At 39.7% G+C, this 23,252-nt stretch overlaps 2 protein-coding genes and 1 long non-coding RNA gene across 4 annotated transcripts in view; all 3 read right to left on the bottom strand.

Annotated features, from left to right (window-relative positions):
* Nucleotides 1–23,252, bottom strand: part of LOC115661893 (probable LRR receptor-like serine/threonine-protein kinase At1g56140) — a 124,785-nt gene that overhangs the window by 74,174 nt on the left and 27,359 nt on the right. The window lies entirely within an intron of this gene.
* LOC130135291 (uncharacterized) lies at nucleotides 7,955–9,007 on the bottom strand. The gene is made up of 2 exons (XM_056304057.1): nucleotides 8,382–9,007; nucleotides 7,955–8,067 (listed from the first exon to the last, which is right to left on the bottom strand). The coding sequence occupies exons 1-2, from the start codon at nucleotides 8,887–8,889 to the stop codon at nucleotides 8,030–8,032; spliced, it is 546 nt and encodes a 181-aa protein (XP_056160032.1). The 5' UTR covers nucleotides 8,890–9,007; the 3' UTR covers nucleotides 7,955–8,029.
* On the bottom strand, nucleotides 10,078–10,934 carry LOC115692761 (uncharacterized). Its single transcript, XR_008814740.1, has 4 exons — nucleotides 10,877–10,934; nucleotides 10,740–10,802; nucleotides 10,504–10,565; nucleotides 10,078–10,363 (listed from the first exon to the last, which is right to left on the bottom strand). It is a non-coding gene; the product is annotated as an uncharacterized LOC115692761 (long non-coding RNA).

Genomic DNA, 23,252 nt, shown 5'->3' with positions numbered 1-23,252 from the left:
GACCCTTTTTCTCGCATTTGTTACCCGCTTTATAGCACGACTCGCTCTCATTATCGATAGTGAGATTCTTCCCTAAAATAGTGCATGTTCTAGATGTACAATATGACAAAATCCATTGTTCATAGAAGCAATTAAAATCCATAAATATTACATTTAAAGAAAGTTGATACAAAAAGTAGGTAGAGGTACTTCGTAAAATCGGATATTGACAATTGCAGACGTCTATCTGCGCGTCCATCCATGTAAACTAAAGTAGACTTCGATTTTTTGTCAAGCAATATTCTCTATTAAGCTAAAGTTAATAAAATGTCATTGCTACAAATAGGTATAAAATAGCAAAATGCCGCACATATGAGTGCTGGTGCTGCGCCAGCACCAACCACCAAGCACTGTGGTGGTGCAGTATTGTGCTTGCAACCAACCACTAATGACTGCACCAAGCACCACACCAGTATTGCTAGTGCAAGCACAATACAGCACCGACACATACAATTGCTGCCACAAGCACTGCACCAGCACCAACCCCCAAGCACTACACTAGCACAAACCACCCGCACATACAAGCATTGCACCAGTACAACCAAACACAAAATATGAAACTGGCAAAAGCATAGACTAAATAAACATCGATCCCTCGACATTCAACTGATTCTTCACATTTTACTCAAACTGAATAACCATACAAAAACATCCACATTCAGGGGTCAGCTTCCCACTAAATAAAAAAATTCAACTATCTCAACACCTAACAATATCAGTCACATCAGTCAATATCAACCTCTTATCAATAAATGTGCACAACCTTCTTAAAAAACAAAAAGGCCATATCCAATATCTCCCATTAGTCAATATGCACAATCCCCACCCAATTCCTTTTCCTTTTGATGGACTTTTGGCTTGAGTTATAATCATTGCACTATTTCTGACTAGAACTGGAGTTGCAAGTTGTTGTATTGGCCTTCCTATCCCATGAATCTTCTTCTTAGCATCAGCCATTGTCTTCCTAGGTGAATGTGAGGTCATTTGATGGGACTACTGCTTGGTAGTGGTGCTAGTGGCTGTTTTGGACCTGGTCAGCATCAGTTTGTTGAGATGGAACTGGTGCTGGTTTCTCGGGGGCACTCTTATTTGGAGCTGCACCTGATGTCATCTTCTCGAGGGCACTCTTTTTTAGAGATGCACCTTTTGTCTTTAGACTTGCCACTTATGTCGTATGTTTTGGACCATCATTTGATTGGTCCTTTTGGATATAGCCTTTAACTCTTAAGTTGGGTTACCTAGAGAGATGAGCACCTCCAAACTTCTCCCAAGCTATAACAACACAATCATATTATCAATAAAATCAAATACCACAAATTAAATGCACGAGACTACAAAACTTACATTCATAATAGTCATTCCAGTATAAAAGTCTGTATAAAGGCCATAACCATATTACATCATCCTTTTGCCAAGAGCCATCATGTTCTCATCGATGCCTCACTTTCAGCAACCTATAAAGTTGGTTAGCATGAAAGGGTCTGTGTCTAGAACAAGAACTTAGCAAATGCAGGTATCTAGTCCCTCGTGGTGCCTCTCGTAGGCCTTAACCTGTTGGGATCGACTTTTAGCATCCAACTACACCCTCATTCCGAACATAAGGCCTTCTTAGGCCTTAGTTTCTAATGCACAATATCCTCATATAGGTGAGTGCAGAGCATACTATCAGGATAAGATGCTATCTTATCATTCTAAAATCTCTAACACCGAACAGAAATTTGAAGAGAAAAAGTGAGAATTAGCTTTGCATGGTTTAGGCACTCAAACACGATTTTATTATTGAGGGTCAATCTTGCCCATTCTATTACAAACCATGCTTGTTATAGGCATAGGGGAAAGAAAAGACAAGCAAAGATACCTCATCGATGACACGAGCATATTAATGCCTAATAAAAACACATGATTCACACTAGGACACCTATTAACCATGACTCATACAAAATATTAATTACATTACTATGACTCATATTAATATTGATTACAACACCATGACTCGTCATGTAACTCATTGACACATCATTTATGACACATGAATCATCACCGTGACTCGTCAACATATCATTTATATACTTTATATTCATCATATGATGTTGAAAGGAATGAGCATCCTATCTCCATTTTCTTTTCTGACCGGCGCATGACGGCTTCCCATCCCTACCTTCTTCTTCTTTCTTATACACGTTTCTTTGCAGGTCGCAAAAATCCAAATGGGAGGATCTCGAATGCAGATTCTTGTTGCAACTTTTTAAGAGGAGACTGATAAGAGCTTGATGGAATATCATTAAATCCTGAAGGGATATCACTTGGATCTACTGTTATATTACCGAGAGATAAAGGTGTTCCTAGCATAAGAGGCTTGAGCCAGCTATCCACATTCATCATTGATGAGGAGTCTCCAAGACTTAATGATGGTCCATAATCAAATGGATCTTGAGAAAGTGGTCCACCCCATAGGTTCTATCAAGATAACAACTGGTTTGAATTATCCTTCTTGAACTTCGCTAAAGCATCGTGAATCATGGGTTTAATGGTATCATGGCACATCAATATTGACGTCTGGCCAAAATATTGGAGGAATGGTGCGATTATTTTCACAGAGTATACGCTGGATTTCCCTATATTCTCATGGTTTAGCTCCAATAAAACATGAAATCATCTTATAAAGCTTGACAGTGACTTCTTGAGCTTTGTAGGTTGTGACTCCTACACTTGCCAGATTATCTAGAAACATTGCTATCAGACTTGACAAAATGTCCATGGCCTATAAAAGAGAAAGATTGTATGTAGCTCTGAATCTGGCCTGCATACTCTTAGTTGCTCTATGAAAAAACCTTTTTATTCTCCAAAGGGTTTAAACCAACAAAGCATTTCTGCAAAATGATGGCATTTTCCACCATCACCGATTTTTTGGATTGCTTGGCTGATAATTCTTGGCATCTTCGCTATTGGAAATTGAATGGCAAAAGTATGGCAATTAAATACATACCAATAAAACCATTTAAGTTCTTCCAGAAATTCATCTTCTAAGGAGAAAGACAGAGGATGAATGAACGGATAATCAGGATGCATGCCACTTGGTTGAAGATTCAGCCCACCATACTTCCTGTAGATCTTGTACTGATATATTCCCACATGAAGTTTGCGAGATTAGTAAAAAGAGTGTTGGATCTGATCAAATTTGGAACTTCAAGAGGATACATTCTACCAGGGAGTTTGGGCTTCATGTCTTGTGTTCGAAATCCATTAGTTGGACTTCTGGAAATATACATGAATAATGAAGAATCTTCTTTGTGCCTGGAAAGGAGATCTGTAAGGACATTCTTATTTCCTTTAATATGTTTGGATTCAAAAGAGTATTTTGAAAACCATTATGCCCATTGGAGAAGTTGTGGATGAGGCATTTACTTCTGGTTGAACTTCATCATCTAATTGAAGGATGACATATCCAATTCAACAAGAAAATCATAACTAATAAGATGGAATTCAAATTTTTGATTCCATACTTAACGGCTAATTTTTTTTTAAAAGTTGAGTGATAATGCATTTCAGCATCCGTGAAGCTTCCACTTTTAAATCTACAAATACGCCTCTTGCCTTCAATTTCTTCTAAAAGAATAACTGCCCAATATTGGCCACTAGGATCTGTCTAGAGGATTCCTTGGCCATCGGAAGAGATTTGCAATGGTGGCAAATCTTGAAGTTTTTCTTTGAGAGCTTTGACTACAGTAGTCTAGGATTTTCCCCTAGTAGGAGGATCATTCTTGAGCATAATTTGAAGTGGATGCGTGAGTTTTGAAATCTTTGGCACAAAGTTTCTTAAGTAATTAACAATACCAAGGAATTGTTGTACTTGATCAGGGGAAAGATTCTAATCTGGAAATTTCAGCAATTCTTTTGCAATATGCTCCCTTGGATAGTAAGATCCATCCTTAAGGTGCATTCCAAGGAACTCAATTTCCTTCTGAGCTATTACCATATTCCTTTGTGAAATCATTATGCCATACTGTTTGACATAATCAGCAAATTGGGCTAGTAATCTACTTTGAGATTCCTCATCATGGCTGAAGAAGATGATATAATCAATGTAAATTTGAGAACTAGCACTAATTGGCTGAAAAATCTTGCATATGGCTTTCTAGAAGAGAGAAGGTGTAGTCTTTAGACCAAAATGGAGTACATTCCATTGATAATGCCGATTAGGAATACATAATCCTGTTTTGTGGCGATCTTTTGGATGAATTCTAAGCTGCCAAAATCATGCTTTGAGATCGAACTTGGAATAAATCCTTGCATTCGTCAGGCATGAAAATAAGGCTTTTCTTCTAGTAGAGGAAACTTGTCGTCTTGCAGAAAATGATTAAAAGGCTGGTAATTTAAGAATTCTTCCATAATGGATTAGAGCATTTCCCCAGAAACTCTGATTGAGTTTCTGCACAAGAACTCACCAACTGCTATATAATTGATTCCACTTGGGCTGGCTATAAAGAATACATCCTTTTGATATCAACAAATTCCTTGAATAGGTCTTTAAAGTGTAGACCATTCATAAGTATCCGGAGAGCAAAAGCCTATTGCAATGTGTGTGGTGAACATGTGTGATCTACACATTTAAAAAATAAAAAATACATAACAACTCAGGGATATCAAGGATGCTACTGGCGACAAACCCTCCAGCAAGAAAGACGCAGCAGAAAATTCTCTCATACACATTGAAAAAAAAAACACAAATCACATCACATATCTCATATCTAATATTAAGAGCCAACCATGAACTTCAAACTTTTCGTGGAGAACGAGAGGCAAAATGTTTTAATCATTCAAAATTTTAGACTTCCTTTTGTGATGGGCATATGTAGTAGCAGTTTCATCAAATGATAGAATTTTTTTCTCATTGAAATTTGACTAACAAGAAGTTACTAAGCTAATTAGAGAACCTGCAGAAAAATAACGAGAGAAAAGAAGGAAGAGAGAAGAAAAAGAGAGGAGAAGAAGAGAGAAAGAAAGAGATTGTAAAATCCAAAAAAAAGGGGCTCTTGGTTTCTGTGTGTAACAGAAACCCTACACCCATCACGATATATTTATATTAAATATGAATTGTATATGACCATAATGCCCTTATATATGTAAAAAGGAATAAAACCTAGAAAATAAAAATAATTCTACTCTAACACTCCCCCTCAAGCTGGAGCATATAGATCACCCATGCCCAGCTTAGAACAACCAACAACAAAGGCAGGACGAAACAACGCTTTAGTGAACATATCAGCAAACTGATCTCTAGAGGCAACGTAAGGAGTGGCAACCAACTTTTGCTTCACAGCATCACGAACAAAGTGACAGTCAACTTCTATATGCTTAGTTCGTTCTTGAAAAACAGGATTTGCAGCAATATAAATAGCTGCCTGATTATCACACATCATATCAATAGGATGATTAATAGAAAATCCAAGCTCCTGGAGAAGAGATTTCAACCACAGCAATTCAGCCACAGTTTGTGCCATAGCACGATATTCAGCCTCCGCACTAGATCTGGCAATGGTAGTCTGTTTTTTGCTTCTCCAAGTAACCAAATTACCACCAAGAAAGGTGCAATACCCAGTCGTAGACCGCCGATCACACTTTGACCCGGCCCAATCAGCATCAGAATAGCCAATTAAGGTGGAAGAACCATTCGGTTTATAAATCAGTCCCTTACCAGGAGAGCCTTTAAGATATCGAAGAATGCGACAAACAGCATCCCAATGAGCCTTCTTGGGTGATTCCATAAACTGACTCACCACACTAACAGCAAAAGAAATATCGGGACGTGTAACAGTAAGATAAATTAGTTTCCCAACTAGACGCCGATACCGATGTTTATCTTCAGTATCATCTCCATCATCAACTCCAAACTTTTGATTTGGATCCATAGGAGTATCAACTGGCTTGGAAGCTAGTGTACCAGTCTCAGATAAAAGATCAAGAACATACTTTCGCTGAGACAAATTAATACCTTTCCTACTTCGTAAAACTTCAATACCTAGAAAATACCTAAGAGCTCCCAAGTCTTTAATCTGAAATTGCTGTTGAAGAAAAGATTTAACCTCAGAAATTCCGGTCGCATCACTACCAGAGACAATTATATCATCCACATAAACAACAAGAATGACCACTCCCGACTCCTTCTTGCGAACAAAAACAGAATGATCAAAATAACATTGGTGAAAACCGCACTTGGAAATCACTGAACTGACTTTCTCAAACCATGCTCTAGGAGATTGTTTCAACCCATAAATAGCTTTATGTAGCCGGCATACTTTACTGCGATCCTCCCCCTGGGCGACATACCCAGGAGGTTGCTCCATATATACTTCTTCAGACAAATCACCATAAAGAAAAGCATTCTTGACATCCAATTGATATAATGGCCAATCAAAATTCACAGCAAGAGAAATAATAACACGAACAGAATTGAGACGTGCCACGGGGGAAAAAGTCTCAAAATAATCCACTCCATAAGTTTGAGTAAAACCTTTAGCAACGAGCCGAGCTTTGAGACGCTCAACTGAGCCATCCGGGTTATACTTGATAGTGTATACCCAACGACACTTCACCACATCTTTCCCAAGAGGAAGATCAACCAAAGACCACGTTTGGCGGGACACCAAAGCTTCCATTTCTACATCCATAGCTCTCTTCCACTCGAGATGAGACAAGGCCTCAGTGGTAGAAGTAGGAATTATGTGAGTATGTAATGATAGAGCAAAGTCATGTAATGGAGGAGGAAGATGTGAAAGAGACACATAACGCTCGATAGGGTAAGCAAAAGAGGATTTTTGTGTACAAGAACGAGTACCTTTGCGAAGGGCAATCGGAAGATCGTCCGGACCAGGAGACAAGGAGGGAGATTGAACGGAGGGCACGGAAGAGCTAGAGACTGGTGGTGCCGTAGACTGCTTTCGCCGCTGATATACCTGCAAGGGAGGAGGTACGGAAGGACTAACGGAATCTAAGGGAATAAGTTGTGGAATAGGAGGATCAGCTACAATGTCAGTTGAAAACTCTTTACCCTCAGTAGAATAGTATGGTGTGCCCTCGAAAAAAGTAACGTCAGCACTGACATATTGAGTATAAGTTATAGGATCATAACACCGATATCCCTTTTGAGTACGTGAATACCCGAGAAAAACACATTTAGTAGCACGAGGGGATAGTTTATCAGCACCAGGTCGTAGATTATGGACAAAACACACACCCAAAGACACGCGGGGTAAGAGAAAATAATGGCTTGTCAGGAAATACAATACTGATTGGTGACTGTTGATTGAGGACAGTGGAAGGCATACGATTTATGAGGTAACAAGCAGTAAGGACAGCATCACTCCAAAATGATTTTGGGACATGCATATGTAACAAGAGTGAATGAGCAACTTCTAGAAGGTGACGGTTCTTTCTCTCGGCCACACCATTCTGCTGAGGGGTATAAGTACAACTTGTTTGATGTATAATGCCAAGACTAGAACAAAACAAAGAAATTGATTTTTGTGAGTATTCTAGAGCATTATCTGTTCGCAAAATTTTAAGGGATGTATTAAACTGATTAGTAACCTCACGATGAAATAATTGAAAAACATGTAAAAATTCAGAACGATCATGAAGCATATAAAGCCATGTTAGACGAGAATAATCATCCACAAAAGTAACAAAGTACTTAAAACCATTTCTATTAGCAACACGGGAAGGTCCCCAGATGTCCGAATGAACAAGTTCTAATAAAGTAGATGCACGAGAATCACTACGACTAGGAAAAGAACTTCGATGATGTTTCCCAAGTTCACAAGCCTCGCACTCAAGAGTAGAAATTGATTTACACTCGGGAATTATTTGCTGTAATTTAAATAAAGATAAATGCCCTAAACGGGAATGCCATAATAGGGGGGTAATAAGACTAGCAGCTAGACTATTAGCGTCAGCAGTGGAGACACCATCCAGATAATAGAGTCCATCATGTTCATGCCCTCCACCAATCTTCTTCTTTGTCTGAAGGTCCTGAAAAATGCAATAAGAGGGGTAAAATGTAACAGAACAACCAAGATTTTTAGTTAACTGACTAACAGATAACAAATTCAAAGGAAGTTGGGGAACATGTAAAACGGAGGACAAGGATAAGGAGGGTGTAAGTGAAACAGCCCCTGATCCAACCACTTGAGTAGAGGAACCATTAGCTAGAATAACTTCAAGTGAAGGACTAGAGTTATGGTGGGAAGAAAATAATTCTTGCTTACCCGTCATATGACTAGAAGCTCTCGAGTCAATGACCCAAGAGGTGCCAGGAGACAAAGTAGAGAAAAAGGCCATGTTACCTGTACGTGCAAGAGTGGCGGTGGATGAGAAATTGGAAGCCTCCAGTTGTTGGACACGCTTGATGAGTTGTGTGACCATATCATCCCGAGACGCGGACTCAGAAGAACTACCCCCACTTGGGATAGATGGATTCGTGTCGCCGTAAGACACATTTCCAACACTCCCTTCAGACATAGCAGCATTTGCAGTAACTAATCGCTGAGCCCACTCAGGCTTGCCATGCTTGGCCCAACATGTGTCAACAATATGACCAGATTTGCCGCAGTATATACACTGACGGCTATCTCGATCAGAATTTTGTCCACTACGTCCACCACCACGACCGCGACCTCCCCCTAAACCACGACCTCTATTAGAAAATCCACCACGACCACGAACACCACTACTAGCCACAAATGCTGAATTATCTTTAGATGATGTAGCAGACGAAGGGACAATGCGCTGAATCCGACAAAATGCTTCATTCATAGAAGGAACTCTCTCTCCAGCAAGAAGTTGACTCTTCATAGGCTGTAAGTTAGCATTCAAGCCTGATAAAAACTTGGCCACCTGAAATTCAGCTCGTTGTGTCTTTAGTGTCTCAAGATCAGTAGTGATGGGCTAATAAAGATTAAGTTCTTCCCACATGCCTTTCAAAGAACAATAATACTCTCCAAGAGACTTGTCCCCCTGTTTAAAATTAAAGATCTTCTCATAGAGCTCATAGACTCTAGACATGTTTTTGTCTTGTGAGTAACTCTCCATAAGATCATCCCACACTCCCTTGGCAGTTGTGTGGAACATGACATTAGCAGCAATGGATGGTTCCATGCTATTCCATAACCACACCAAAAGTGTATCATTCTCTCTCATCCAGTCACTATAGTCTTTAGAGTTTTCAGCAAGGGGTTCTGTGGTAAGATAAGTAAGTTTCCCTTTGGCATTAATATAAACTTTCACAGCTTGAGCCCATAGCAAGTAATTGGAGGATCCATTCAATTTAATGGTGGTAATCTGAACATTGACACTGTCCGTAGAAGACTTAGTGCCATTCATGGTGAAAATCTCAATATAAATATATCTACCACCGATCACAAAGGCCGAAACTTCAGTGCAAGAAATAAAACAGCAATACCAACATATAATCAGATGCAATTGGCTCCATCAATCAAACAAAGGGATGCTGAAATCTTATAAATATAGGCTGCATAATCAACGAAATACCCTGATCCTTGAATCTGCTGATCAGGAAGTGTTGTAATCCATTGTCACAAACAGAACCTGATAAATCTGATTTCTCCTGATCTTATATGTATCGGGACTTGAAGAGAAAATAGGTAAAAATTGCAGCTATAGGTGGCTACGCACCAGAGAAGGAATAGGGTTATTAGGGGACTCTCAAACCAGCAATAGGACCAGGGAATCAGGTAGTCAAACCGTGCTCTGATACCATGTTACTAAGCTGATTAGAGAACCCGCAAAAAAATAACGAGAGAAAAGAAGGAAGAGAGAAGAAAAAGAGAGGAGAAGAAGAGAGAAAGAAAGAGATTGTAAAATCCAAAAAAAAGGGGCTCTTGGTTTCTGTGTGTAACAGAAACCCTACACCCATCACGATATATTTATATTAAATATGAATTGTATATGACCATAATGCCCTTATATATGTAAAAAGGAATAAAACCTAGAAAATAAAAATAATTCTACTCTAACACAAAGATATTACAGAAAGTTTCTCACCTCCTTTAAAAGTCAGGATTTATGATTTTTTCCTAATTATCTTATTTTTTCCTCCAAACTTTTCTGTGAATTAGTTTCAAAGTCTGTCATCCCCATATGTCATAGGTAAAAAATGCTTTGACCATAAGCTCATTGAATGAAAAAACCTTTTCTCAATGCAATCTAAACAAGAACAAGCTATCAAGCGAAGTCCGTAGAGTACCTCCTTTAAAACCCAAGAATCATGATCCCTTTCTAGTTCTCGTATTTTTTCCACTAAATGTTCCTGTCGATCATTTTCAAAATCTGTTAGCTCCACTACTCATGGCTTAAAAAAGCTTGCCTTAAAGAATTAACCAAAATGATAGAATTTTTCCCAGTAAAATTTGACTAACAAGAACAAGCATGGTACAAAAAGTTGCTTACCTCCTTTGAGACCCACGAACCATGATCTCTTATAGTTGTCTTATTTTTTCCTCCAAACTTTCCTGTGAATCATTTTCAGAGTTAGTCACTTTCATCTCCGTAAATAATGAGTTATATAACTTAAGAAGACTTCTCAAAAAATGGATTATGTAGAAAGAATAGTCAAACCTTAACACCAACAAACAAAATATTTGACTTTTGATAATGTGATTGTGAATAAGGAACTTAAAAGATACCTGTTTCAATCCCATATTGGCTTTCTCATCTAAGATCTGGCTAATCTTCTCCTTAAAGCTAGCCTACACGTAGGATGTGATTTATTAAACAAAACATGAAACAAAATTCACAAAGAACTAAAGATAAGAAGATATACCTGCTTCAGTTCCAAATTTGCTTTCTCATCTATTAACCTAGCTTTCTCATCTAATAACCGGCTAATCTTTTCCTTAAAGCTAACCTAAATGCAGAGTGGTAAATCAACAACAGATGGCATAAGTTTCGTTTGGAGAAAAGTATAACAGCAGCGTATCATTATCCATTCTTATGGAGAGGAGAAGATCCACAGCCCTCAAACAAGCGTCAAACAAAAGACTGAACTGGATTTTGCAAGACAACGAGGCTGAGGCGACGAGGCGGAGGGGGAGGCCATGAGGGGGAGGCGGAGGCGGAGGCGAAGGCGGGAGGACGGAGACGGGAGGGCGGAGGTGGAGGCAGAGGTGGAGGTGGAGGTGGAGGTGGAGGCAAAAGGGTCTTGGGACCTAGCCGCTGCGACCGGCCTTCTGCTTTTCACCAGCGGTTTCCGGAGCCGACAAGGACGTAAGTGAAGGACGTAAGTGAAGAAAGAAGGATGAGATTAGAGGGAAGCTTTCTGGGAGGGGAAGAGTCCGAAGTGAAAAAGTAAACAGCCATTCAAACTTACGTGAAAGAAGAGAGAGAGGGAGAGGGGGAGAGAGAGAACAAAGCAATAAATGCACGCATTAATTGCGTTGCTTGCTTTTGCTCGCTCACGCCTCCCAGAGGTGCAGAGGAGAGAGAGTCAGTCCTCCTAAGGCGCTAGAGCCTAGAGGAGAGAGAGTCTCAAAATATAGCCCTCCCTTTTTTTATTCCAAGACAGAGCCGCAAGTCCCTCTATTAGTGGTCCACGTGAGTTTATGCACGTCGCGTAGCCACGGGACGTGACATGTATAAATAACTGAATATTTTCTCCTACTAGATGGGAGCCCAAACCTAAGCATATTTTTCATTATACTTACTTATCAGTGCACTCATCACTTTTTGCTTGGCTTTTTTACATTGATTCTTAGACACATTAATCTTTACTTGTTCCTTCACTAACTACTTTAGCTGATGACTCTTGATCTTAGGTATCACCTTGATAGTATTGAAAAAATGCTCTACAATCATGCATTTGTCACTCTTTTATTGTCAAATACAATGAAACAACTATGTTCCTCCTACAAGAACTTAAGCTGGAATGAGCTACTCTTCCTACTCAACGTGTCATATATCTTCCATGAATATTTTGGTTGTGAACACTTTGTATTTCTAATGAATTCAACATTCCTCTATTCAGTAATTGAGTACTTGACAATAGATTCTTTGAACTGTTTGGCATCATCAAATTTCATACCAACAGACAACAAATGACATGCAACACTCGGATTATAAGAAGGATACTTATTTTTTCTTCTATGCACAGCCATTGCATTATCTTCATTCTCATTCTCTAAACTGTGACTATCATCATCACTGCCACTTTATTCATGATCGGTTTCATTACCTTGGGCTGAAGCTCCTTCATCATATTAATAGGTTGAGATTCATGCGATTGTCCAAATGCTGCAAATTAATTTTTCTAAAATTCCCTATGCTTTTTTGCCTTGACTGTGCAAGTCCCCCGTCATTATCACTTGGGTAATTTACATTTGGCAAAGCTTCATCATTTGTTTCGCTGGATAGAACAATTGCCCACTCTAATCTAGTCAATTTTTCATCACTTATTAGGGGTGAGCAACTTGGACCGCCCAAACCGGGACCGGACCGGACCGGACCGGACCGACAAGTTTGGTCCGGTTCTCGGGACTATCGGTCCGGTTCCCGGTTCCTAAAAGCGGAACCGGTTTCCGGGCGGTCCGGTTCCCGGTTCCAAGGGGGAACCGGACCGGACCGGACCGACCGGACCGGACCGACTATTTAATATGTATTTTTGTTATTTTTTTCTTTAAAAAAATTAATAAAATGTGAACTAAACTCTAAGTGAACTTTATTATCATAAATTCATTGATAAAAAATAGTAAAATGTGAATTAAACCCTAAGTGAACTTCATTGACATAAATTTATTGACAAAAATTAGTAAAATGTGAATCAAACCTTAAGTGTTTGACAAAAAAAAAACCCTAAACTCTAAGTAACCGGTTCCATTGGATTGGACCGGAACCGGACCGGACCGACGGTCCGGTCCGGTTCCCGGTCCTAGAACCAACCGGTCCGGTCCGCGGTTCCCAAAATTGGGAACCGGTTCTCTCGGTCCAGTTCCCGGTTCCACCTTGGAACCGGACCGGATCGGGAACCGCTCACCCCTATCACTTATGTCTTCACTAGTGATGCAGAAGCATTGGGCTTTGTCGATCAACTCATGTCGATATTATATGCTAGTTATCAGTAAGTAAGAATGGTTGCCGATTATGTGGGAAAGTTATCGAATTGGTGGACAATTTGTCAATTTTGTGGTTGCCAAACGACTACCAAGATATCGATTTACAATATTGTTATCAATTCCGAGATTACTAATCGACTATCTAGTAATCGAAGGTTGTTTTGGATGATTTCCTTTGCTATTTGGTGATCTTTCAAGATGTCTATTGGGCTGCCCAAGCCGGAGAACGAATTTAAAGTCTAAGTATAATTATTTGCATTTGGTCAAATATCTTTAATCCGAGTTTTATGAGTCTTAATTGTGTTGTGGGTTTCAAGAGTCAAAATTCAAGTCTCTAGGTGTTGCATTTCTAGTTTCTAAGAATTTATCGTGTTTTCTAGTTTATATGTCTTTATTAGTTGGTAGTTTCCATGTCTTTAATGTTGAGTCTATTTCCCATGTATTAGTTTCCCTATATAAAGAGGCAAAATCTCAAATGTAAAGAAGACAATTTTGATGAATGAAAATACATGAGATATTCCTTTGTGTGAGCGAATATCTCTGGAGAGTGGATTACTCCTATATCGATTTTTTTATCCTTGGAGTTCCTTGGTGGTGAGCTAAGAAATGCTTTATCCTTAGTTGGTAGTTTTCCCTTTAGGCCTTGGTGGTGAGCTTCTTCTATCTCGAAGTCCTATATCCTTGGCGAGTGGCTTGTCTTTTGAGGCTTGGTAGTGAACTTCGTCAATTCCGATCTTTATCCTTGGTTGTGGCGCGTCCTTTGTACCTTGGTGGTGGTCGTATTCTATCCTACATTTGCATTTTACCCATCAACAACCATCCCCAACACACACACCCGTCCATACACGTAACTCATAAATACTATTTCCGGAATCACTCGCCTACGCACCAATCAACTAGAGACTCCCATTTGCTGAAACACACACTCTATATGCCTTGCCTCCCTCTTCTACCTCTCCTGTTCTACTTCGTTTAAAATAAATCAATCCATAACTTGAGTACTCGGTTCAATACCATTTCCTACTTCTTTTACTTGAGTGCTCTTATCATCTTCATCATCTGCATCATCACCGTAATACTCAACATACACTTTAGCTTCTTCGCCATCAAGATAATGATAAATAATATCCTTAACACCATTATCATCATGGAAGTATCTCAAACCATCTTTCAAGCTCTTCCTAGGAGCACAATAGTTCAATTTTTCTATTTAGCATTGTAGCTGTTGCACTATATCTTTAACAAAATCAATATATGATGGCCTCCTTACATTGATAATGATAGTACCTTAATTTTCACTTGCATATTCCCACTCATCGGTGCCATAACAAATTCCCCACCATAGCAGACAATGATAGCTATAGTACTATCCCCATTCTAACATTGCACCCAAGAAAAGAAAAAAAAATTAGCTTTTGAGAACAAAACGCAGAAAGGACGACAACTTCACATGAAGGTCTCTACAATCGCACCTAATTGATTAAACAAAGACTCAACAGTTGTCATTTAGTAGACATAAAGCAACAAAACTAGTACCGAATTGATAAAACAAATTGAGAACCACACAATGGCCACTTCACTATTGCGCGATTCCTCCTCTAGCACCGTTGTCCCCACGGCTGCGCCAAGAACCCTCATTTTTCTCTCCCAACACTAATTTTTGTCTCCTTCCATAACCCAAGATCAGAGAAGGAAGCCAAGCCCTAATCTTGGCCTTGGAGCCCTAATTTTTCCCTCCAATTGAGCAACTCAGTTAAAGAGGACAAACCTAAGTGAGTGATAGCGACATAGTCGACGAGCGACCAATGACGACCGAGCAATGGCGAGCGATAGAGAGCGAGCAATGGTGAGCGAGAGACAGTGAAAGGGAGAGTGGTGCGATTAGAGCCCTATTTACCTTCTGTGCTGCCACGTCATTTATGCCCCTAGCTACGTTGGATAGAGTGACGCCATTTTCCACGTTCACGTGGATTGCTTTTAAAAAAAAATAAATATATGCCAACGCAGCTTAATATTTTAATTATAAATGTCACGTACTCATATTGGCCAGAATTTGTTGCTGGAGGCAATTCAGTGACCATTTTTTCTCCAATTTGACAATTAAGTGAGTCGACGAAAGCTTTTGGCTCTGAAGTGAGTGCCATATATAACTTTTGACACTTCTAATATCCTTCTCCCATAATAATGTTGAAACAAAGGTAATTTCTTCAATTAAAAAACAAATAAAAAATGTGAATCGATTTTCTTGAGTTAATCTAATAGATCCCCTGCCTTTTTTTTAAAAATACATGATCCTGCTAGAGCTGATCATGAATGTAACACTCCATTGAGCCCATCAGTCGGGACGAGAAACCCCCTCCCCACCCCACGACAATTAAGGAGGCCCCATATTTGCCTCCCGCCCTACGCAGGGCAAGTTTATATGCTCCATACTAATTCCCATGGAGCATTTGAATTTTAGCTCCTCATTCATCTTGTTCTCTTAAATTTAACTTTAATTTAAGATATTTATTTTAAATTTAGTGTCATGCGATTTTTCTAATCCTTGAAAGTGTAACATAAATTATTGCCAAGTACTAGACCTATTTTATAAAGGACATATAGTATAAAATATTGAATTAAAATAGGAAAAAGTGTCAGAAAAGTCATAAACATTTTACATTGGTGCCAATTTAGTCATAAACCTTTTTTTGGTGCCAATAAGTCCTAAACATTTTGTCTTTGTACTAATTTAGTCCTTCCGGCTAATTTTGGTTGGATATTGCTGACGTTGACGCTAACTGGCTTACGTGGCACCGCTGGTGCTGGCGTGAATAATTTTTAATAATATTTTAATATATTTTAATTTTTTTCCTTCTTTTCTTTTTTTTTTCCCCTTTCTTTTACCTTTGGCTGATAACCGGCCTCACCCAAGCGAGTTTGCCGCCGCCCGCCACAAGCAAGGCCTGACAGACCCTCGCCTGGGCGAGGGCATGCCCAAGCGAGGGTTGGTCTCGCCCGGGCCACGGTGGCCTCGCCTAGCGTTGCTTGGGTGAAGGTGAGCCTCAGTGAGGCCGCCGTGGCCTAGGTAAGGGCCGGCCTCACCAGATTTGGCGAGGGGAGCCCTCGTTGGGGCACGCCCTCGCCTAGGCGCGGGTTAACCAGGCCTCGCCTGTGGCGTTGCCCGGCCATCGCCGTGGCCAGTGGCCAACCACCAGCCAAAGGTGGAAGAAAGGTAAACAAAAAAAGAGGAAAAAAATTAGAAAAATCGAAAAAATATTCAAATATTATTAAAAATTATCTACATAAGTGCCGGCAGTGTCATGTAGGTCAATCGGCATTCACGTCAGTAATGTCCAGCCAAAATTAGCCAGAAAGACTAAATTGACACAAAAACAAAAAATTTAGGACTTAATTTGCACCAAAAAAAAGTTTATGACTAAATTAACACCAATGCAAAAGGTTTATGACTTTTAAGACACTTTTCCCGAATTTAATATATAGTAGGGTTAGGGTGCAGGGACAGCCTAGGCCATGGGGCAAGGATGACTAAATTCACTTTTTGTCCCACCTAACTTACAAATTGCAATTTTCAAGGTAAATTTTTTTACATACAGATTGTTCTGCAAAAAGTTCAATATAGTGGAGCCAAGGTGTGTTTGGATTGTCTAAATGACAACTGTTTTTATTATATATTTTACAATTTCATCAAAGTGAAAAAAGAGGGAGATTATATTCGTTGTTGGTATCCCATTGAATAAAATACTTTATTTAGTTTATTTTAGAGAAAAATACACTAGAAGTACCAAAATAATCATACGATGCTCTAAATGGTGCAACAACTTTTCAATCGCTGATTTAATTGCTTGACATTCAAATTTCGTCACATAAGTTACTCCAATAACTTGTTGAGTTGCAAAAGGTGACGTGATGTTATGTTGATGATAAGTGTGCTCCTACGTGGTTTTCTTAATATATCACAATCAGATGTGGCAAATAAGCGGGCAAAACCCGGTGAGCTGCGGAAAAGAACCGACTTGCTCTCTTGACTATTGAAATGATTAGCAACTCTAATCTTGATATTGTCGTATGCGTGTAAATAGTGAATTACACATTTCCTATATCTGGTGTTGAATTGATTAAAGTGAGATCGGTTTTGGTATTCATCTGGTGAATGATAGAATTATTTCTGTTTCCTCTATTTTATAGGGTCCAACTGGGTCTTGAGTGGAACAAAATTGACTAACAATAAAGTTAGAAAAGAATAAATGAAGTGGTTTGGGATTTCTTATATGCTCTCATATGGTGATATGAAAGGATGAAGCTTTGCCTAGAAGAGAATGGGCAAGTAGTGGGATCGTGTGTTGTCCGAAGTGAAGTCGCAGAGGACTATGGACCTGATGAACGAGGCAGCACCAAGACCATAGGGGTTTGATGTGCGTAGATCGAAACGATCACACGATGCCATGAAATTGGAAGAAAAAGAATTCGCCATTCTGATTTTGCCCCTTTCCTTTCGGCTCGCTACATTGCGCAGCAGGAGAAGCTCGAAGCCGAGGAGGCGGGGAACCGAGAAGCTGTGAGAGCCGAAGTCGTCGGCGGTCGCTTGTCCATCGATTTCAATTGTGCTTATGGCAAAGGCTACCAAGTTCTGCTCTCTTGGTATAAGTGCTGTCCCATTTGCGCACACAAATACCTGTGAATTTGATGTTCTTTGTTACAACAAATTAAGATGGCAAATGTACGCATTAGACCAGTGATGCAGAAATCGGTCAACTCTTCAATGGTCGTTGACTTGAACATTCAATAAGTAGACACCAGACTCTGCTTTTCTATGACACTATGATGCTGGTGACTAGAACATTTGTTTATTTTCCTTTACCTATATATGCAAAATAGCTTTACTCAACAGATGCCCTGCCTAGAACTGTTGCCGGATTGACGAAACAACCTGTCAATACTGTGAAAGAAATGACACATTGTCGATGTTCATTCTTAATGCGGTCTCCAGACATCGAACAATGCTTCCGATTAAACTTCATTTGTCACGTCATGTCACGCGATACTCTTTCAATTCAATCAGTTGCTTCGTCACTAAGCTTTATGGATCTCCCTGTTTAAAGAGGAGACGAATCTTGATGGGAGCTGCATGGACTCCATTGATTCCATAACACGAGAGCCAAGCATTCTCTGAAACACGCATCGACGAGACCTTAATCTTCAGCTACTGAATTAGCCAATCAAGTCAAAGTCAATGAAGTTTCCATCGGGCAAACAGATGAAGATTCGATGAGTGCTACCGAGTCAATTGTAGTAATATAAGGTCGTCATCGTCAAGATACATTGCCGACGACCATGTTGCTTCACCTTCGGGTGCAAAGACCAGCTGGTCAACCAACTAGGCTTACTTGCAATCATTTCGAAACATGCTTGGCCTACTGAGATGTACACACCAATGACGCGATGTGATGTCACATTTGCTGATGCTTCAACATCAGCCGGCTCGGACCTTCACTTAGTTTCACCCAAGCTTCATCTTGGTCATGGGTAGATCACCCAGGTTCGAATCCATAGGCAATGACAATTGCCCTATGAAGACTCGCTTTCGCTACGGTTCCAGTGGGTTCCCTTAAACAAGTCACTGCCCATGAGGAGTCGGCTCATTCTTCAACAAGCACACGGTCAGAGTCCTTGTAGTCTCCTCCCACTGCTTGGCGTGATACGCTGACAAGGTACAATTGAACGCATTTTATCCCCATATTCCTTATCCGCAACAAATATTCACTTCATAATTCTCGAAAATTGTCATATGATGGCGGCATTCATCCTGGAAATCATGATTGTACCGCTGCCAAATCTCGTAGACAGCAAGAAGCCAATGTTACTATTGCAAATATTTCCGAAGACATTCGACCTTTGCTCTCCACTGGTCTTACATGATTCAAGCCATTTTTGAATTTCTAACTTAGTTGTAGATGTTATTGAGGCTAGTTTCATCGTATAGCACCTTGAATTTTACAAAATTAAGTTTGTAATCTGCTAAAAACTAATAGAATTAATTTTTACAAAATTAAGTTTTGAATCTGCTAAAAACAAGTAGAATTCCCGTGCGCTTGGCGGGTTCTCATCTTTTTCTTTTTACCGGAGTGCATCTTGAAAGCAAAAATTTGAAGAGCACTTAGGGCCCATTTGGTAACGTGCCAAATAGTGAAAATTTCTATTCTTTTGCTCCTAGAAATAGTTTGGGAACATAAATGAGTTTGGTAAACTTTTTGTTCCCGGGCACATTTTTGCAAAAATTTTGTGCCCAGAAACAGTTTTGGAAGAGAAACAAGAAGTAAAAAAAGTTGCTTCTTGTTTCTTGGCACAATTTTGAGAATGAGTTATTTTTCTTCTTTTTCTTTTCTTCTTTGTGTTGTTCTTCCCTGGGCTGTGGCCGATCCGACCGCCGGCGACCAGCCATAGCCCAGGGCCGACGAGGGCGTTACGGCCTTCGCCGGCAAAGGCGAGGGTCCCCCTCACCGGCGAAGGTGAGGGCTGGACCCTCGCCGCCTAGGCGAGGCGGCTCGCCGTCTCGACTAACGGCGAGGCAGCCTCGCCGTTGCGACTGACGGCGAGGTCGGCCTCTCCGTGGGTCACGACGGCGAGGCTCGGCCTCGCCTGATCTGGGCGAGGCCGGCAGTGAGGCAGGCAGCCAGGGCGGTGGCCAGGGCCGCGACGCCCTGGCCTGTGGTCGGTCGCCGACGCCGGCGACCGGCCATGGCCAAAGAAGGTGGTAGAAAGAAAAAAAAATAAAAAAAATATTAAATAATTTAAAATATTATTAATAAAAAGAAATTTTGTGTAGTTACCAAACGTATTTTTATTCTTTTCTATCCCAGGAATAGAAATTTTGGACAGTTACCAAACGCCTTCAAATGCTCATAAATTGTTTCCGGGCACAGAATAAAAAAGAATCATTTCTGAGTAGAAATAGTTCCCGAGCACATAATGATTTTTCATGCGCACCCTTAGTGTCGATTTTTGTCTTCTCACTTAGAATTAAAAAAATTATATAACAATCTTTTTCATCTGCTTTTTTTTATATATTTTACCGTATTGCAATTTTTCATTTATTAATATTTAGGGTTAATACCATGAAAAATCTCAAACTGGTACACATATGATAAATTTACCCTAAATTAATTTTTTGACCACAAAAAATCCCAAACTGGTACACATGAAACAAATTTAATATAAATTAATTTTTTGACCACTAAAAACCCCAAACTAGTACATTTGTGATAAATTTACCCTCCGTTAAATTGAATTAATACCATGAAAATCACAAACTGATACACCTGTGGCAAATGGAGGATAAAACTTCAAACTGGTAAACCCATCAACTGCTACATATCATCAAACTCAAAAATTTGACGGTAAAAATTTAACAGAAACTAATGGAGGGTAAAATTATCACAGGTATACCAGTTTGGGGGTTTTTTGTGGTTAAAATATTAGTTTAAGGTAAATTTGTTACATATGTACCAATTAAAGGTTTTTCGTGATATTAACCCTAATTTTTATTGAACTTGTCTCAGTTAGTTTATTAGAAGGATGTCTAGATTGACATTGGGCTATTCATATTTCTTTTTTATTTATTTGTAAAATAAGTGTATGATATTTACATTGATGTGTCTATATTTCTTACATTTTATAATATCTTTTTTGTAAAATATATTTTCCTTATGTGTTGGCCAATTTTTAGATAAATTTCAATGTCATATTAGGACCGCGTTCTACTTGTCGATATCTTATCAAGAAGATAAAAAGATACTTAAAAGTAAAATTGAGAAATACCAAAAGTTACAGACTTTTGCTTTTGCTTTTGCTTTCATTCATGATTGCCTTCCTCAGATTTTTTACACGTCATCATACTTTTCCGAATACTTTTGGTGTTTGTACCACATTTGGGAGCATTCGCCATTTCTTGATGCGTGACAACTGACTCCGTTCTTGTATTTGTTACGAGCTTTATAGCACAACTTGTCTACTGGAAAATTTGGAAATTGATCATTGCAGACGTCTTCAATCTGCAAGTGTTTATCGGGGTAAGAGATGTCGGTTCCATGTAAAATAAAGTAGACTTCAATTTTTTGTACAGAAAAGTTCTCTAGTAAGAGTTGATATAATGTTGTTGACACCTAAATTTTAGCGACCATTTAGTCGTAATTTGTATAGAAAATTAGGGATTAAATTTTTAACCCCTAAACAAAAATATTTAGGTTGCATAACATATAGTTTAAATTCATTTTAGATTAATTGCATTTTGCATCGGACCGGCGGTGACGAACGAGCTTAAATTTCATCGAATGGGACTCGGCTCGCTTGGAATGCAAGGGCCGGAATTACAAGTCAAACGGGCTCGGTTGTTTTAATTTGAGCTTAATTCAGCCCATTATCCTTAATTAATTCAGCCCATTTAAATTAAATTAAAATCTAAGCCCAAGCCTAAGCCCGTTAGGACTAGAGAGCCCATCTAATTGACCTAGGTTAGTGTTATATATACATCGTTAGGTCAGGATTTTATGTGAGGCCACACATTGAATACACGGCCACCCAATTGACATACACGGCCAGAGAATAGAAAGAGAGGAGAGTGGCTTTGTTTTGCTCGAACGCCCGATTGCACCACCATTGTGCAAAACCAGAAGACAGCGAATTCCAGATCGATTCTGTCACGTCTCAGATCGAAGTTCCTCCTGCCGTTGACGCGCCGCCTGGCTTTGTCCAGTTTCAACGACACCTCCTGATCTTGCTCTTGTTTCCCAGAGAACATCTTGCTGTTTTTGACAACGTTGTTGCTCCTCGTTGTCACGTTCCAGTTGAGTCGTTACACAACGCAGTCTACACAGCAGAGCAGTGGAGGAAAAGAGAAGCACGTGGAGCAATACATGGCCGAATATGAAATTTTCGGCTCAGGAGACTCTCTTGGCTATTGACCACCGCCCGCAAGAGAAGGGTTTGGGTCTTTGTTTTTATTTTATTTTCTTCTCACCGAACACATACAGGTTGAGTTTCATTGTTTGTTCTTTGAGAATTTCGGTCAGATAGTCAAATACAACTCCAGGAGGGACTCGCACTTCAACACACGCGTGCATTGGTTGCACTCTGTTTGATTGGCATCCTCATTGGCTGCCATAGGCATCCTCTACCAAGTTCTACGCTAGCGTTCCTTCGAGATCGCTAGCCGCAAGCTCCTTCACTGATTCCACATCGTGAGCTAGCCACTTGAGACCAAGTTCCAACGACCTCCGGTCACCGCTGCGCGCAGTCGTTGAGCCGAGCGTCCCTACCGTGTCGAGCACCACCACGAGCGCCTACCGTGTCGAGCACCACCGCGAGCGCCATCGCCGAACGCCACCGTGAGCCGCCGCGCCACGCCGCGTCGCCGTCGTCCGAGTCCGATCCCGATCCACAATTCGAATTTGGAAGTTATCTGCAAATTAGGTAATTCAACATTATCCGATATTTTCAGAATATTTAATTTCCTAATATGGGTGTTTGAATATTTCGTGAATATCATGTGGATATTTAGATATCTTAGGATAATGTTCGATATATCCGCAATATTTTTAAATATTCAAAATTAGGAAAACTTCCTAATTTAGCAACGTATCTGGACGACTATCCGACCTTATCCCTAAGGTTCGATACGCGGCGATACGGAAAATTATTATCCTATCCATAACCACTTGGGTACGATAATGATTTTTATCCGCTTCCAAATTTGAATAATCGGCTTTCCGTCGATATCTATAACCCTATAGATATGACCGATAGTTTGATTTTTGTGCCTAATCCGAGTTTGAAACAAATATGGCGGATCGCGTGGACGTTTTGAATGTGGTTGCTATCCTTGTTTATTTAATTGCTTTCCTTTTCAAATAAACAGAAAATTCAAAAAAATATTAATTAGATTTGAATTAGAGTTTTTGCATGTCTAGGAATCCTAAATGTATCTAGAAGATAGAGTAGTTATTTAATTTAAATTAGGACTTGAGATGATCTATTTCCTAGTTTAAATTAAGTAATATTCTAATCTTAATAGATTATTCAGGTTATTCATTATTT

The sequence above is a fragment of the Syzygium oleosum genome, unplaced genomic scaffold, assembly GCF_021117445.2.
Source record: "Syzygium oleosum isolate NSW1041296 unplaced genomic scaffold, Sole_v2.1 Sole_v2.30, whole genome shotgun sequence".
Taxonomy (NCBI): domain Eukaryota; kingdom Viridiplantae; phylum Streptophyta; class Magnoliopsida; order Myrtales; family Myrtaceae; genus Syzygium; species Syzygium oleosum.
Note: the sequence above shows the minus strand (reverse complement) of the source record. Positions and strands in the feature narration are given on the sequence as shown.

What these genes read in the sequence shown, in the direction of transcription:
- LOC130135291 (XM_056304057.1), bottom strand. Translation starts at nt 8,889, where the DNA reads ATGAAGAGTCAACTTCTTGCTGGAGAGAGAGTTCCTTCTATGAATGAA. An exon ending in CGCCACTCTTGCACGTACAG is followed by an intron (nt 8,068 to 8,381) that starts GTAACATGGCCT and finishes TGCATTTTTCAG; the next exon opens with GACCTTCAGACAAAGAAGAA.